This window comes from Gopherus flavomarginatus, chromosome 22, assembly GCF_025201925.1.
Source record: "Gopherus flavomarginatus isolate rGopFla2 chromosome 22, rGopFla2.mat.asm, whole genome shotgun sequence".
Lineage (NCBI taxonomy): Eukaryota > Metazoa > Chordata > Testudines > Testudinidae > Gopherus > Gopherus flavomarginatus.
The window spans coordinates 16425670-16442316 of NC_066638.1; the positions used below are offsets into that span (position 1 = coordinate 16425670).

At 51.9% G+C, this 16647-nt stretch overlaps 1 protein-coding gene across 1 annotated transcript; it reads left to right on the top strand.

Moving 5' to 3' along the window:
* The first annotated feature begins 5137 nt into the window (after positions 1-5137).
* EDN2 (endothelin 2) lies at positions 5138-10285 on the top strand. The gene is made up of 5 exons (XM_050932386.1): positions 5138-5249; positions 6130-6274; positions 7475-7594; positions 8657-8759; positions 9166-10285. Exons 1-4 carry the CDS (start codon positions 5186-5188, stop codon positions 8697-8699), a joined length of 372 nt encoding a protein of 123 aa, XP_050788343.1. The 5' UTR covers positions 5138-5185; the 3' UTR covers positions 8700-8759; positions 9166-10285.
* The last annotated feature ends 6362 nt before the right edge of the window (positions 10286-16647 follow it).

The window sequence follows — 16647 nt, forward strand, 5'->3', positions numbered from 1 at the left end:
CCACGTACTTGGTCTCTGCTTCTAGGTGAATAATGTGATGTTTTTCCAGGACTATTCATTTGAATTTAAGTCTAACTCTGTTCCTGCTTTGTTTGTGTCCCTTTTGTGTTCATTTCCCACGAAAAAATTCTTCTCACTGTTGTTCAGTGACAGTACTTTTTAAGCTTGCTAAGTCAATTAAACTCCTTCTGCTTCTTGGAAATACCTTGCCACAATTAGCAGGAGTTAATGCTCACACAAATTCCACTCCAAACGGCTCTCCTTGACAGACTCTTAGCTTTCCTCACTTTTCCTTGGGGCTCTTCGCAATGATGTTTAGTGCATGTTACATTTTACTGGTTTACCACACTGGCAGAAGCTTGTGTTGATTCATGACCGTGATACAATCAAAATCTAAATATCTTGAGCAAACAGGTAAAAGGTTCAGTCCCTTCCTGAGAAACTTTAAAAAATGCCTTCCTGGAGAACTCCCTAGTTGAGCAGGACTGCCAGGTAGCCTCTTCCAAATGCCCAGAGGGATCATAGCTCTTGTTTCTAGGCTTACTCCTGTTCCCAAGGCCTCCCTGCAAATCAAGATCTGAGTGCCCAGGATGCTGCTACACTGAATCAGACCATTGGGATCACAGGGAGCTTGGTCCTTGAAGTACATTATCCAATCTGTCTCTAGTATGTCTACATTGCAACTAAAATCCCATGTCTGGCCAGCTGACATGGGCTCACAGGGCTCGGGCTAAGGGACCATTTAACGGTGGTATCGATGTTTGGCCTCATGCTGGAACCCAGACTCTAGGACCCTGGGATGTGGGAGGGTCCCAGAGCTCAGGCTGCAGCCCGATCTCGAACATCTACACTGCAATTAAAAATACCCCTGGCCCAAGCACTGTGAGCCTGTGGTAGCTAGCACAGGCCAGCTGCGGGCATCCAATTGCAGTGTAGACGTACACCTCAGAAAGGGTTGAAAGGACTTCAGGATATGTTTTTAAGACATCGTTATCTTGTATAAAATCAGTTATTTCTCATTTCAAGGGCCTTGCCCTTTTTCTAGCCTTCTACCATGACTAAGGAACCTTTAGTTAAAGGGAGTTTGGGGCCAACCTCATTACCAACTTGTGTGTAGCAGGCTGCTCATCTCTCAGCTGCGGTTTGACAAGGAGTTGCTTGCTCTTTCCACCTTGTTTTCGGATGGGCTTTATGAGAGAGTCTAAAACTCCTTTTACCCATGAGAATGAATACGCGATTTGTATCACTAGGGAAGTGCTGTAGCTGGTCGGTGTGTCCTGCAGGTCATGTCTCTACCAGGAAAAGAAGAATAAATCTGTGGGCTGGACCCATAGTTTTTAAAAAACATAGTGTGGCCTAACACATATTTACCAAGCTGTGCTTGGTTTATATGGACCATAAGCTTGTTAAGTCCACTGTAAAAAAGGGTTCATTTAAGGTAGCTTTAACAAGCTTTTCCCCCGTGCTCACTTGGCCAAGTGACGTGTCTGAAATTCATGTTAGGATGAACCTTCATTTAAAACATAGGAACTGCACTGAACTGGGTATCCAAGGGAGGAGGGAGGCCAAGGGAGGACTCTTAGAGGGCGGGGACAGAGAATATTGACTGCGCTGGCATCACCTGTGAAGAAACACCACAACTAGTGAGCAACCATAATCAATGGAGGAACTGCCTGATGTGTCTGTGGCACAGGAGGTGTAGTGCCCCTCCCGAACTCCCCCAGACTCCCTAGTGGTCAGTGTTGCCAATTTAGTTGTTTTCATCCCCTCTCTGTAATTTCAAAGACACCCCTCCCCCAATTTCAATTCCTGGGGAAACCACTTAAGGTAACACAGAGATCGTGTAGTGGATGTGGGGACTGGGGTTCACAGTCACACCTTTGCTTCCTTACACCTGATTTTGCCAAGAGACCAGACAGGCTGCTCTCCTACTATGCTGTAAACTTCTCTCTCTTCTTCCATGTCCTCTTCTGCTGGTACTACAGACAGTATTGCTAGGAGAGGAAATCCTGGCCTCGTTAATAAATATTCTTATCTATTGATGCATGTGTGCAGGCGCACCACTGCCTTTTGGACAGAGTCAGACCAGCGCAGCAGTGTCATAGCCCTAATACTGCTCTCACAAGAGATTTGCCTTTGCTCAGGCGTTAGGGGGTTTGAGCTTTTGCAGGAGGACTGGAAAGCTCTCTGTAGGGGTTGGGCTGGCTTAGCTGTGATGGAGGACAGCTGGGTTCTAGTCCTGGCTCTGTCACAACCTCCTGGTGTGACTTCTGTGCCTCAGTTTCCTGGCTGCAAACCAGGCATGATAATAGCGCTGGGTCCCTGAGACCTCAGCCATGAATGTGACTAGAGGCTGGAGCAGTCTGTGCTTTCGGAAAGCAAAGGAAAGCCCTTCTGATGCTCTTCGTGAGGGTCAGGGCTGTCTGCTAACTGGGCGACCACCGATGTGTTTTGCTCAGTTATGGGACCGTCTCTTTCCCGATCGCTCCAGTTCGGCTCCACCTGCTGGCCACATCGGCAAGCGGCCTCCTTCCTTCCCCCTGGATTACAGCATCGTGCAACAATGAGGCTCCATCGTACATGCCTTTGCCTCAGTTCAGAAGGATCTAAAGGTGAAGTCATGAGAGATGAAGGAACTAGTCCAGCCAACCTGTCCCAGAGCAAGGACCTTCCCCAGACCTGGGGAGGCTTCACCGGATACAGGGGAACCAGCTCCAGCTGCGGATGGCGTCTCCAGGCTCTGAACACTTCACAGCAGCCAGGGAATTTATCCCCCCAACCCTTGTTTGTCTGTGGTTTGCACGATCGTTTATCGTGTCTCTTGGGGGCGGGGGGGGGGCGCTGCTTATTTCAGACCCCAAAGGTCTCGCGCCTCCCCCCTCGCTCGGACTGGCCTCCCCGCACATACAGTTCGGGGATTTCACAACCACGTTCGTAAAAATGCAGATCAGCTCCCTAAAGACCTGCCTGAACAGTCCCCGTGTGGCTTGCGGCTCTTCTCGGCGTACCTGTCATCTGCTCTCCTGCCTCCCCAGGGCCTGTCTCTGCTGCTCGGCAGCCCCGGGGCGAAACCTGCTCCCTGCGCCGAGCTCCACAGAGCGGGGCGCCGGGCTTCCCCCCTGCCCTCATCAGCCCCTGACCCCCTGCCCCCCGCACCCCTCAGCCCCTGCCCCCCTGCACCCCTCAGCCCCGGAGCCCTGCCCCCGTCAGCCCCTGACCCCCTGCCCCCTGCACCTCTCAGCCCCTGCCCCCCTGCCCCCCGCACCCCTCAGCCCCTGCCCCCCTGCACCCCTCAGCCCCGGAGCCCTGCCCCCGTCAGCCCCTGACCCCCTGCACCCCTCAGCCCCTGCCCCCCGCACCCCTCAGCCCCTGCCCCCCTGCACCCCTCAGCCCCGGAGCCCTGCCCCCGTCAGCCCCTGACCCCCTGCACCCCTCAGCCCTCAGCCCCTGCCCCCCTGCACCCCTCAGCCCCTGCCCCCCGCACCCCTGACCCCCTGCACCCTTCAGCCCCTGCCCCCCTGCCCCCTGCACCTCTCAGCCCCTGACCCCCTGCCCCCCGCACCCCTCAGCCCCTGCCCCCTGCCCCCCGCACCCCTCAGCCCCTGACCCCCTCAGCCCCGGAGCCCTGCCCCCTGCACACCCGCACCCCTCAGCCCCTGCCCCCCTGCACCCCTCAGCCCCGGAGCCCTGCCCCCCTGCCCCCCCGCCCCCCTCAGCCCCTGACCCCCTGCACCCCTCAGCCCTGCCCCCCTCAGCCCCGGAGCCCTGCCCCCCTGCCCCCCCGCACCCCTCAGCCCCTGCACCCCTGCACCCCTCAGCCCTGCCCCCTGCACCCCCGCACCCCTCATCCCCTGACCCCCTGCCCCCCTCAGCCCTGGAGCCCTGCCCCCCTGCCCCCTTCAGCCCCTGCCCCCCTGCACCCCTCAGCCCCGGAGCCCTGCCCCCTGCACCCCCGCACCCCTCAGCCCCTGACCCCCTGCCCCCCTCAGCCCCGGAGCCCTGCCCCCTGAACCCCTCAGCCCCTGCCCCCCTGCACCCCTCAGCCCCGGAGCCCTGCCCCCCTGCCCCCCCGCACCCCTCAGCCCCTGCCCCCCTGCACCCCTCAGCCCCGGAGCCCTGCCCCCCTGCCCCCCCGCACCCCTCAGCCCCTGACCCCCTGCACCCCTCAGCCCCGGAGCCCTGCCCCCCCGCACCCCTCAGCCCCTGACCCCCTGCACCCCTCAGCCCCTGACCCCTGCCCCCCCGCACCCCTCAGCCCCTGACCCCCTGCACCCCTCAGCCCCGGAGCCCTGCCCCCCTGCCTCCCCGCACCCCTCAGCCCCTGCCCCCCCGCACCCCTCAGCCCCGGAGCCCTGCCCCCCTGCACCCCTCAGCCCCGGAGCCCTGCCCCCCTGCCTCCCCGCACCCCTCAGCCCCTGCCCCCATCAGCCCCGGAGCCCTGCCCCCCTGCACCCCTCAGCCCCGGAGCCCTGCCCCCCTGCACCCCTCAGCCCCGGAGCCCTGCCCCCCTGCCTCCCCGCACCCCTCAGCCCCTGCCCCCATCAGCCCCGGAGCCCTGCCCCCCTGCACCCCTCAGCCACGGAGCCCTGCCCCCCTGCACCCCTTAGCCCCTGACCCCCTGCCTCCAGCAGCCTCGGACCGTGTCCCCCTGGCTCCCACCAGCCCTGCCCCCCGGAGCCCTGACCCCTTGCACCCCTCAGCCCCTGACCTCCTGCCCCCACCAGCCCCGGAGCCCTCACCCCCTGCCCCCCGGGCCCGGCAGCGGGCCGAGGCTGGGGAGCTGCACAGAGCTACGGGCGGCCCCAGCCCCACGTGTGCGCTGGTGTCCCCGGTCCCGGTGTCAGTGAGCGGCGGGCGCTGCGCTCGGCCCCCCCGGCTGGCCCAGCTGGACTCGGGCCGCGGTGCTGGGGGTCCCCCCGGGCTCCACGCTCCCGGGGCCGGGCAGCGCGCCGTGTCCGCGGGGGCCCGGGGGGCCGAGCTGCCGCAGCTGGCTCGCTGCCTACTTTCTGGTTTTGTTTTCATCTGCCCCCGTCCCATGCTGGGGGGCGGGTCCGGGGCGTGCCGCGGCGGCCAGCGGCGCTATAAAGCACCTGCCCGGTGCGGCTCCGGCTCCAGGAGAGCGCCTGGCCGTGCTGGGGAAAGCAGCCCTCAGCGTCCCATCGGGTCCAGGCTTAACCCAGCCACAATGGTAAACCGCCCCGCAGGCTTCTTTTCTCTTGCCATCACCCTTTGCATCCTGCTGGGAGAAGGTGAGACCCCTCCTGTTTCTCTTGCACGTGTTTTTTTTAAAGGGGGGTTTCACTGTTGTGCCGGGTTTTGGAAGATGCCGCTGCAGAGGAAAGTTGCACCTCCGGGCAGGTGTGCTGGGGATGAGTCCTCCTGGCTCAGACTCTGAGCCCGCCAGCTGCTTTCACGCCACCAGAGCAGATCCCTCTCGCTGCCTGTGTAGCTGCTGTCTGCTCCTCTACGGAGCTAGGTGTTAAGGTACCATGTGAGATGGGGGAGACTCTTGCTAACCCCCCTTGCAATTTTCCACCCCAGCCCCTGTTTCTTAGGCGGTCAGCCTGCACATTGCATTTGCACCATTTCCTCCCTTGGATTGAAATCTGTCTGCTTGTGTGCACTAGTGACACTGCATAGTATCTGCTTTAGCACCTGGCACGGAGAACTTGCACATGCAGACTGCAGTCATAGCTTGATAGGAGGCCAAGACAGAAAAAAATTAAATAAACATGCAGCCCGCAACCATGTGTTGAAGGCATGTGCAGGGAGATAGCTGCCTCGCAGTGTTGTTGTCTGTCGGCAGATAAATAACCTGTGCAATTTGCCAGCGAGTTAGACTGCCTGGGATTGCCAGAAAAAGCAAAAGGTGCCATAGCAGAGCCACTCTACCTTTACAATCCCTAGTTGCTCCAGGTTTTCTAGCGAACTCCCTTGCTGAGTTATGCAAGTGCTTTTATGATAGTACTGCCTAATCAGCAAGGCTGCACCTACTGTAAAACTGCCCTGGAAATTGAAATCAACTTAATCCTTGATAGAGGTGTAATTGCAGCGTTTACATACCACTGTGCATTCCAGAGCTCTTAAACCTATAGCACAACTGATCCATTTTTCTTTCCTCTGCTGCAGGTATGGGCCGTCCTCCCCTCGAGTCCCACCTAGCTGCAATCAGCAGCAGGCACCCCAGGACAAAGAGATGTTCCTGCAACAGCTGGCAGGACAAGGAGTGCATTTACTTCTGTCACCTAGATATTATCTGGGTCAACACCCCAGGGTGAGCATGTGCGCAGCTATTCTGGAGAATGTTGCTGATAATTAATAAGTAAATGATTGATCTAAAAGCAGGGATTTCTCTGGCTGGTAGTTGTTCCCCAAGGTTAGGGGGGTGAGCTGGGGATAGAGTGAATCTCAGTGTCTGTGTGTCACCTATTGCAGACAACAGTGCAAATAGGAACACTAGAAAAGGACAACTCCTGTTTCCTCTAGGGATTACAGCCGCTTGCTTCATGTTGTCACCAAACAGATAGGGTGAAAGCTCAGAAAGTCAATCCCCTTGTGACTGTATTTCTCTCCCCAATAGTATTTATACTAAAACCCTTCAAATTGCCACTTTTTACAATTTTTTTTAATGGTGGCAATTACAACTTGCCACAAACTTTTTTTCTTTTACATCTGTTACTCCAAACACTCCGTTTAAGATGCCAGTATTTCTAATGGGGCTTGGCATTAAGAACCTGTGGCTGGGAAGCAAAGCTCTTTTCAGACCCGTGGCTGCTACCTTTATATCCAGTCCCAACAGACGTTCTCATTCAGGTGTGGTTATAATTACGCCTGCTAATGTACAATCATTAGTAACAACTTGCTCTGAAAATAGCTGCAGTCTCTGCCATTCCCAAACTCTGGGAGGAGTTTGGAGGTGATGGGGGCGGATTGTTATCAAAGCTGGAAAGGGAATGAACACGCGTCAACAGCTTTAAAAGTTTGCTGTGATCAGAAGAACCTGTTAGAGCCCTAAGACAGTTCAACTTGTAACACGTCCTGTGCATACAGAACTATTTTGTGTGTTTGTGGGAAGGAGACCCCCCGCTTGAGTCTCTTGCTGCTTGGAAAATTGGGCACTGGAAACTCAGATGAATGGAAGGAGGCTGAACTGCCTCTGCAGTTAAACTTTGCCTGCCTGCTGAATAATCACTGTTGCATGGGAATGTTTCCCTGTGTTTCCAAGCGGCTTCAAGGAGGATAAAACTCCTCTTGCAGTCCAGTACTTGCTGGCTGATGCTGGTCCAGGCTACCGGTAAGGGTGGTGGGAGGAAAAGTGGGTGGGAGGCAAGAGCTGAATTTCATAGGCTTTAGAAATATCATTGGTCTCTACAGATGCCTGTTTTTATTATGGTTTGGCTGCCTCCAAGCCTGCATTGTAAATCTGTTTGCTAATTAAGAGTAGTTGCTTACTTGATTTCTTTTGTTTTAACAGACAAACTGCTCCCTATGGCTTGGGAAGCCCACCAAGGCGTCGAAAGAGATCGCTGAATAGGTGTGAGTGCTCGCACTCCAAGGACAGCATCTGTGCTACCTTCTGCCAGGCAAAGCCTTGGTGAGCCCAACAGGTCCCTGGGATGGGTCTGGGAAAGGGCTGGTACCGCCCCCCCCCCCCCACGGTTCTATCCCAGTGCTGGGCAAGGGATGCTTTGCAAAGGAGTGGTTGAGATTCCAGGGTCCAAGTGAGATGGACTAATTCCTGAGACTCCCCGATGGCTGCACTGTTCTCTGGCAGCATCTGGAACTTGTCTAGTGGCTTTTACACCCTCCTGGAGAAGCCCTGGCAAAGGGTCACAAGCATGTTTCTGTTCATACAATAGTCTCCTTACTGCTTGGTAGAAAACAGTGTTACCTCTGTTGCTGTGGTGTCAGCACACGTGAGGAAGTGCTGGCTTGTGTAGTAGTGGGGTGATGTCGAGCACATGGGAGGGGTGAGCAGAACCACTATGAGGCGCATGGGAGGGTTATCCAGAGCCTCACCCTCCTAGGGGCAGTAGCTTCCTTTGGGTGTGTTGCGGGGGAGGAGAATGAAAGTCTTCCATTGAAGAAGCACCTGCTTTTCTTACCTCTCAGAAGAGCTAGATCTAGATTTAAAAAGCTGCTTGTTTTTTGCTAGCTTCTCTTGGGGGAAATCCAGATATAAATAATCACTCTCCCCTCAGCCCATTCTGCCCTGGAATGGAGCTGGCTTGGAGATAGCAGAAGATTTTGCTATGTGAACGCATGCATGCTAGCAGCCAATGTTCAGAAGCATAAAGGCTGCTGCAGGAAGCGTCTACTGTATTGTAGGCAGTCATGTGGGCTTCTAATCTGAAGTGGGACAACTTAAAAGCTGTATAAGGATGTGCTTAAATTGCAAAGTGCTAGAAAGGGCCACTGTCTTTAATTTGCTATCTAACAAATCCTCAGAAATAAAACTGGCTAGAAATACTTCCAGGGAACGGAGTGGGATCTGAAAAGAAAGGAAGTCTAACAGTGACACAGCAAGCTGCTGCCAGATATGGCAGGAAGTTAGCGCTTTCAACCCTCTAATAGAGTGGCGTGCTCCTTCCACGCCACATGTTCTCTCCTTGCTGAAAGTGAGGGGCTAACTTGCTTTTATTGTCTTGGCTTTCAGGTATCTTGGGAACCTTAAGCTCCCACCGAGCCGTGGCGTATAGGTAGAGTCTCCACAGCAGTGACCTGAAGCATCCACAAACTGATCTTCTGAGAACCTGACGGTAAGAATTTCATTTAAACTGGATCTAAATCTAAATACGTAAGGCCTTGCCACCCTGCTCTCTAAGTAATTGCCCTATAAGCATGTGAAATCCCACAAGATTGTGATTCCAAGACTAGCTTTTATTCAAATTTCAGCTTTTCCAGTCCAGGGACACTGAAAGTCTGTTAACTGACACTAAACCTAGAATAGGAGACTAGGGGGGTGAAGGAAACCCCTCTGCCCACCCCCCACTCAGCAATGTAGGATTGTAGTATTGTGCAGATCACGATTCTCAGGACTTTCCCATCTTCTGCCATGCAAAAGAACTTAGCAGACATCATGTAACTATCAAAGGACGCTGGCTGTCCCTGGATGTGAGGAGGGTAACAGATAGGTGCTGAGTGTTTGGTCTCTTTTGTTTACAGGGACTTTGCTGTCTCTAATGCCCAGCTCCCTGGATGGCAGCACCACTCTCAGAGGAAAGTTCAACCAGCAACCTTGCCTGGAAGAAAGAGACGGAACAGAAAAAACTGTTTCCTGGAATAATTTGGAGTCCTGTGGATGCCACTGGCTCTTGCCATGGCTGCCAGAAAGAGAAGAAGGAAAGACCATGCAGGAAAAGCATGGGCCAAATGGAAAAGCGGGAGAGGCAGAAGAAGCAGAGAAGGCAGCAATCCTGCTGAATGACCCAGCATTGCTCAGCACTCCAGAGACTGCTGTAAAGGGAAAACAGGATCTCCTTTTATGTGGTCATCAACACGTTGTGAAGGTGTGATCTAGCCTGTTGGTTCGGGACAGGGTTTTATTAGTCAATACTAGCTAGATTCCACACTGGATTCTGACCGTTGGCACTGTCTCTGCAATCCATGCACTTAGGCATAGAAAAAGCCATGTTCAATTCTGAACTTGGCAGCACCAAAAAAATCCTGTATTGAAGGCCTGGTCTACTGTGTCTTGAACCTTGTTGGAACAGGATTCCAGCTCAGCTGCTTTGAAACATGGTTTCGCTGGCCATCGTGTAGACAGACTGATTGGAGCTGTTGCCTCCTTGGGCTTGTCATCTTAGCACTTTTCCTCTTTACTGCCCTGTCAAAGACAATCCGATCTGCATTAAATCGGGATTCCCATGTAACAAATACCATTGTACTGGTATAGCTAACCAGGCTCTGGCTTTCTCTTGCTAAGCCATTTGCTTGAGGTCCCTTCTCCATGAGTGGCTCGAGTGTAGACTGAGACTAGCCTGTTTAAATCCAAGCCCTGCACATCAGGCTGTACAGCAAGTGGGTGGGGAAACTTAGGGAGAGCTGCATTTCCTTTATTGTCTCATCTATTGCTGATGGAAGTAGTGCAGGTCACTTTAGTTACATGGGGAGGGGGAACTCAGAGCCAAGCTACTAGTCCCACCAAGTGCGGAGGTGTGAATGCTGTCTCCTGTCCTTAGACATGTAATTAGCTCTTAACTTAGCCCTCCTGGCTTGCTGATATGCACAGAACGCTCAGCTAAAGGAGGAGCTGGGGGCAGTAGCAATTGTGATGGTCTGAAAGAGACAAATGATGCCATACCATGCATGGCTCATGGGAAAGGTAGATCATCTTAACAGTGTACATTAGCCAGGGAGCAGATGGGTGTCCAAGATGTGAAGTGAAAGCCCACTGAGAGGCGAGCACAGTACCTCTCTGCATTTGGAAGAGCTGTCATTGCCAGTCAGGCGTCTTTCAAGAGGGATGGGCTTAGGCAAAAACCAGGATCACGGCCACGTGCAGTCCTGGAGTGCTATAATTCCACTGGCCCTCCGGGAGGAATTCCACTGAAGAACACCGGTTTCGTGCTCTGGAAGATCCTCTTGCCAGACTGATGACATGTTAAGGGGGTAGGGGGCCGTTGGGCTTGTATCACAAATGCTCTTTGATTTCCTGGCGTACAACTTCTGTTGCAGAGCCTGGCTGCAAAATATTCATCTAGTTGGTGCAGATACACCAACACTCCTGAAACTATTGCTGGAATCTCAACGCTGGCTGTGACCTTACTACTCCACGAGCACTTAAAAAGGCTGGTGGACTGAACCATCTCCTTGTTGTAGTCTAGTCCCATTGGACATTATAACACTTCCTCAGTTTTGTTTTGAGAAATAGAACAATGGGACCAGCTAATCCATGTATCCTTTGTAGAACATTAGAGAAATTATCTGCTGTTTAAAACTGGTGGCTTTTTTGTTTCCCTCCCCTCCCTTCTGAAGGTTTAAATGATCCTGACAGGATGTGATAAATTCCTGGTTGAAAGGAAAACTTTGCACACTGTTTAATGTTTTGAGTTGTGTAATTTAAACTCCAACTACTGGTCTAAATTGTTCAGTGTCTCTTTGTGTAATGTCCCTTCTTGGAATGGAGTAATTTATAGCATGCACCTGCTGTGTGCAGCATCCTAACATCTCAGTATATTTATTTTAACCTATTTTTAGACAGCAATTTGCAAATATGTAAATGTTAATTTGTAATAAATGATGCAAAAGGTGACATTTCTGACTTCTTCCCCCACGCCCCTTAAAACTGGATATCCAGTGAAGTGTGGGAAAAGGTGTGGGTGTGTGATAGTGGGAGGGGTGGTGGGTGTGGTCAGAAGGCAGCTGGACTCCTTGTTTCCCAAAGTCTTGGAACAGAGAAATAGGCAGGAATTAAGGGGTGGGCTTTGGTCTTACCAAAGCTCATGCAACACATTTCAGTTCAGGGTGGGCCCCATTTAGCCGAGACCTTAAAAGCCTGGGATGGTTCCGATATAACTGGCCCTCTTCTGGCTGGTGTTTGTCAGGAATGTCGCTGTGGGCTAGATTCTAACAGTCACAACCATCCAAGGTTTGCACTGGGCTGGGTGCAGTAGCCAAGAGTCCTGGAAGCAAGGATCTAGACTCTGATCTCCCGTGACAGTGATGTTACTGTGAACAGACCCTTGGGCCATAAATTATCTTGAAGAATGCTATGAACATGGATGAGGTGTTAGTGAGGACAAAAGAACTAACACTCCCTCCTCTCATCTGTAGACTCGCTTTCATTTGTTTAAAAATGAACCCATCCATCTGACACTCTGTACAGACACAGGACAGGTTATAGATAATAAAACATACCAGCTAGAACCAATCAGTGTGCTAGAGTGTGAAACCCACCCGAAGTCAATGGTCAGCAGGAACTGAAGGCTGACCACCCCTCCTCCCCCCAACAGCCTATGTTGCCCTGCCCACACTCTGTCCCCAGGTCTCCTCCTGCTGCTCCTTCCTTTCCCTGTGTCTGGGACCCCAGGCCAATGGTGCTGGAACCATGGGGCAGGGCCCTACCATTTTTTGCAGGTGGACAAGCCTGTCCTGTCCACTTTTCACTGGGATGGACCCTGTGCCCAGGCGGGATTCTCCCATCACTCGTTCAACCTCCTCCCTGAAAACCTCCAAAGAAAAAAAGGTTGCCCACTTGCTGTAGCGGCCTGTGTCTATTGCTTATGTCAGGTTACTGAATGAGGAAGCTGACGTTTCCGTGGTTTCTTTCGTTTGTTCCTCTGGAATGATTTCCACATCACTTGGAATGTCTTTTGTGGCAGCCTTTGTGAGGTCCAGCCTTTATTTGTCTTTCTTTTATCATACAATAAGTATGATCCTAGGCAGGTTGAGAATGGGATTGCTTCCCCATCCCCAGTGGGAATGAAACCTGCCCCTTTCAGAGCAGCCCAAGGTCCTGCTCAGTGTCCCAGCTAATAAATGGAAGGGAGAGTATCTCCACCCCTGGAAATCTAGCTAGAAATGTGCTCTAGCTCACATGAGGATATGGAGGAAGTTCGATGCAGGTGGCAGACGGAACTATCATAACAGGCCCTTCTGGCCATAATATCTACAATTGGAAAAGGAATCAATCCCTCAATAGGATTTGAATGGTCACAGCTCTGTACACGCAGCTGGGGAAGCTTATCAGTGAGCCCTCTGCCCGGAGGGGCTGATATTAAACACTTCTGATATCTCCATCTGGGCGTCCAAAACCTGAGGCAATCCAATGTCCTTGGCCACTGTGACAAACCTTAGACCAGCATCTCAGCTGGGACGTGAGCTAATGACCATGAACGTCTTCCAATGACTTCAAAGGGCATTGGATAAGACTTCTGGTGGAAAACAGCATTGCTCCATTGACTTCCATGGAGCTACACCAACTTACACGCTGATCCCTTGTTCATAGTTTCTACTAACAAGAGCTAATGTTGAGAACCTGAGGAAAAGAGAGCTTAATAATATTTTACGTAGAGTCAAAAATGAATATTATTTACACTTAAATTTATTACATGCCAAAACACAGAATAGGGCAGGTGGATCAAACAAACAATATTTTTAAAAGTTCCATACATAAAAGAAATAGCAAAAAATAATGAAACGTCAATAAGGGGAAAATCCCAATAGAGCAGATGTCTTCCCAACCCCATTTCTTCCTTCAGTGTCAGTGACAGAGAGTGCCTGTCCTACATGCCATCTTTTAGAATAATTGTTTCTCATGATTAATACTTCCTATGCATTAGGAACTCTCCTGCCTAGTACGGGAATCTTGATTTTTTTTCCAGTGGGAGATTCTTTATGACTCATTTCTGTTTAGCCTGCAGGCAGCTGAATACCTTGTGCTCTCAGGCAGATTCTGATGCCCTTGTACACATTGGACAAAACTTTATTCCACATTCCCTTCAATGGGATATTTATGGAATGAGGAACTTATTCAGCATGAGTAAGGAGGGGAGCCTGTAGCCCTCGGAATGAAACCTGATCATTTTATTTAGAAGCCATTCAATCTGCATCAGAAATACATAGGGCTTGGCTACACTTGAGAGTTACAGCGCTGGTGGTGGCTTTACAGTGCTATAACTTACTCCCCATCCACACTGGCAAGACACACACAGCGCTGTATCTCCCTGGCTACGGCGCTGGTTGTACTCCACCTCGACGAGAGGAATAAAGAGAACAGCGTTGGTCCTGCAGCGCTGGGGTGCCAGTGTAAACAGTGATTAATCTTACTACGCTGTAACTGACCTCTGGAACTTTCCCATAATGCTTTTAACTAAAGAACTCTCTTTGTTTAGTTGTGAACTTGGGGCTCCGGGAGCTGCTTATCTAAAAAACAAACACAGCAATTGTTTGCTCCAGCAGAGGCAGGCAAGGAATGTCCACAGCTAGTGTTTGCTCCAGGAGAGAAACAGCACGGTGGGGGCCAGGGGGAGTCCCTTGGAGCAGCTGCTTATCTGGTCTCAAGGCTATTTGCATTTAAGAGTGAATGAGAGAGGGGTGGGGGACGTGGTCGGAATTTGCAAGGCAGGGAGCTGACACTGTGTGGGCTCCAAAAATCCACTCTCTCTCTCTCCCCCACGCTCCCTGTCACACCCCATCCCACCTCCCTCTTTTGAAAAGCACTTTGCAGCCACTTGAATGCTGAGATAGCTGCTCACAATGCACCATTCCCAACACGGCTGCAAATGCTGCAAATGTGGCTACATTGCAGCGCTGGTAGCTGTCCGTGTGGCCACACTGCAGCGCTTTCCTTACACAGCTGTACGAAGACAGCTGTAACTCCCAGCGCTGTACAGCTGCAAGTGTAGCAAAACCCATAGATTCTAAGGCCTCAAGAGACCACTATGATTATTTAGCCTGCTCTCCTGTGTAATACAGGCAATAGGCCTTCCCCTCCTGAGTCCCGTTTGAACTAAACAGAGCTTGTAGAAAAAGATCTAGTCTCTATATAAAAATGCCAGTGATAAAGAATCTACCTCAACCCTTGGCAAATTGTTCCAATTGTTATTTTCCCTTCACTGTTAAAATTTTTCATATTTGAGTGATTTTTAACTGATGGAATCTTATACAAAATAAACAGGGCAGGGGGAAGAGATTCCAGTAGTGTCTAAATTACGTATATTGCTTCTCATCTTTCAGCCTGCGCAGGGGGATGGAAATGCCTTTTGCAGCGTAACAGAGGCAGGGAACAATGAGAGGCAAGAAGTCTAGCCCCTAGTGTGTCAATCCGCTAAACATCAGATAACGCTGTACATCGCGCATCCCACCATGGCATGTTCCATCATCTTCTCTTACATCCAAGACTTGATTTCAGCTCTCTGGGGGGCAGTTTCCATAGGTAAAACAAATGAAATGGAACAAAATAATAATATGTCAGTAAGGAGCTTCTTCCGTCAGCGTAAGTGATGAAGGAAGGCAAAGCTCTGGGTGTATGCATCACCTGTTTGGGTCAGGCCACAAAGTGCCGTTCTTGTTATATTTTATTACATATGCTGCACAGGAGCACCCACCACTACAGCAAACATGGGAAAAGTCAACAGGATTTTTTTGAACCTCATGAAAGTTTTTAAAGAGTTGGCTGAGGAGATCACAGGACTATTAATATTGATTTTCTTGGATTTTGAAGTCTGGAACACTGGAGAAGTACCGGAAAACTGGAAGAAAGCTAATATTTTGCCAAAATTTAAAAGGGTAAACAGGATGACCTAGGTAATTATAGGCCTGTCAAACCGACATCAATCCCAGGCAATAACCAAAAAATCACCTGACTTAATAAAACACGGCAGGCTATTTTCAGTAAATGTCTTTTTCACTTGATAGGCTTCTTGTGGCTGATCATCCTACAATGTCAAGCATAAATTAACCTAGTTAACTGAACTAGGAAGGCTGTAATGACTCCTTTGCAGTAGAGAGCACAGCTTTCTGGGCAACTGAAGTAAGCTTTCAAGAGCTCTGGTCTATGCTGAGATGGCTACTCATACAGCCCTTCAGTTCAGAGTCAGAAGGTATAATGGATCACATCCAGAGGCAAATCTACAAGAAATATAAGTTAATGCAATGTATACCTTCTTCCTACCCCCACAATATGAAAATAATACTAATTTAGACTCTTTTTAGAATCTGTTCTTTAGGCTCATACTCACTTACCAATGAGTAAGGCTGTGACTCTTTCATGGAGGTCATGGAAGTCACGGATTCTGTGGCTTTCCGGGACCTCCGTGACTTCCGCAGCTGCAGGTGTGGCTGACCCCAGGCCCGCCCTGGGGCCAGGTGACCCGACCGCTGCTCTGGCAGCCCCAAGCAACTGGTTCCAGGCACTGCCCTGGAGCAGCGGTGTAGGAGCAACTGTGGAGGAGCAGCAGCAGTGGTGGGGTCCCGGGCTGCCTCTGCCCCTGAGGAGCGGCAGCAGGGTCACAGGTCGCCCTCTCCGGCCTGGAGGAGTGGCGGTGAGGCCTTGGGCTGCCCCCCCAACCTGGAGTGGTAGGGCCATGGGCCACCTCCCCACCCGGAAGTAGCAGCATCCGCTGGAGCATTGCCGCCTCCCCCTCCCCAGCAGGTAAGAGTTGGTTAGTAGGATTTTTAGTAAAAGTCAGGTGATTTTTTGGTTATTGCCTGTGACCTGTCCATGACTTTTACAAAGAACACCCGTGACTAAATCGTAGCTTTACCAATGAGTAACTTCCAGCCTCTGCTCATCTCGGTGGAAGTTACCCTCCAGCTACTCCCTCCTTAGTGGGAAATCATGCACAGGCTTCAGAAAGTATTTACAGTGTTGTTGTAGCTGCAGGACCGGCGCTAGGGGTTTGAGCGCCCTAGGCGGACGGCAATTTTGCCGCCCCGCGCGCTGGTCCCGCGGCTCCGGTGGAGCTGCCGCAGTGGTGCCTGCGGAGGGTCCGGTGCTCCGTGGCTCCGGTGGAGCTGCCGCAATCATGCCTGCGGGAGGTCCTCCGGAGCCGCGCGAGCAGCCGACCGTCCTCAGGCACGACTGCGGCAGCTCCACTGGAGCCGCCTGCCGCCCCCTCCGGCAAAACGGCGCCCACCATTTATTCTGGCGCCCTAGGCGATTGCCTAGGCTGCCTAAATGGTAGCGCCGGCCCTGTGTAGCTG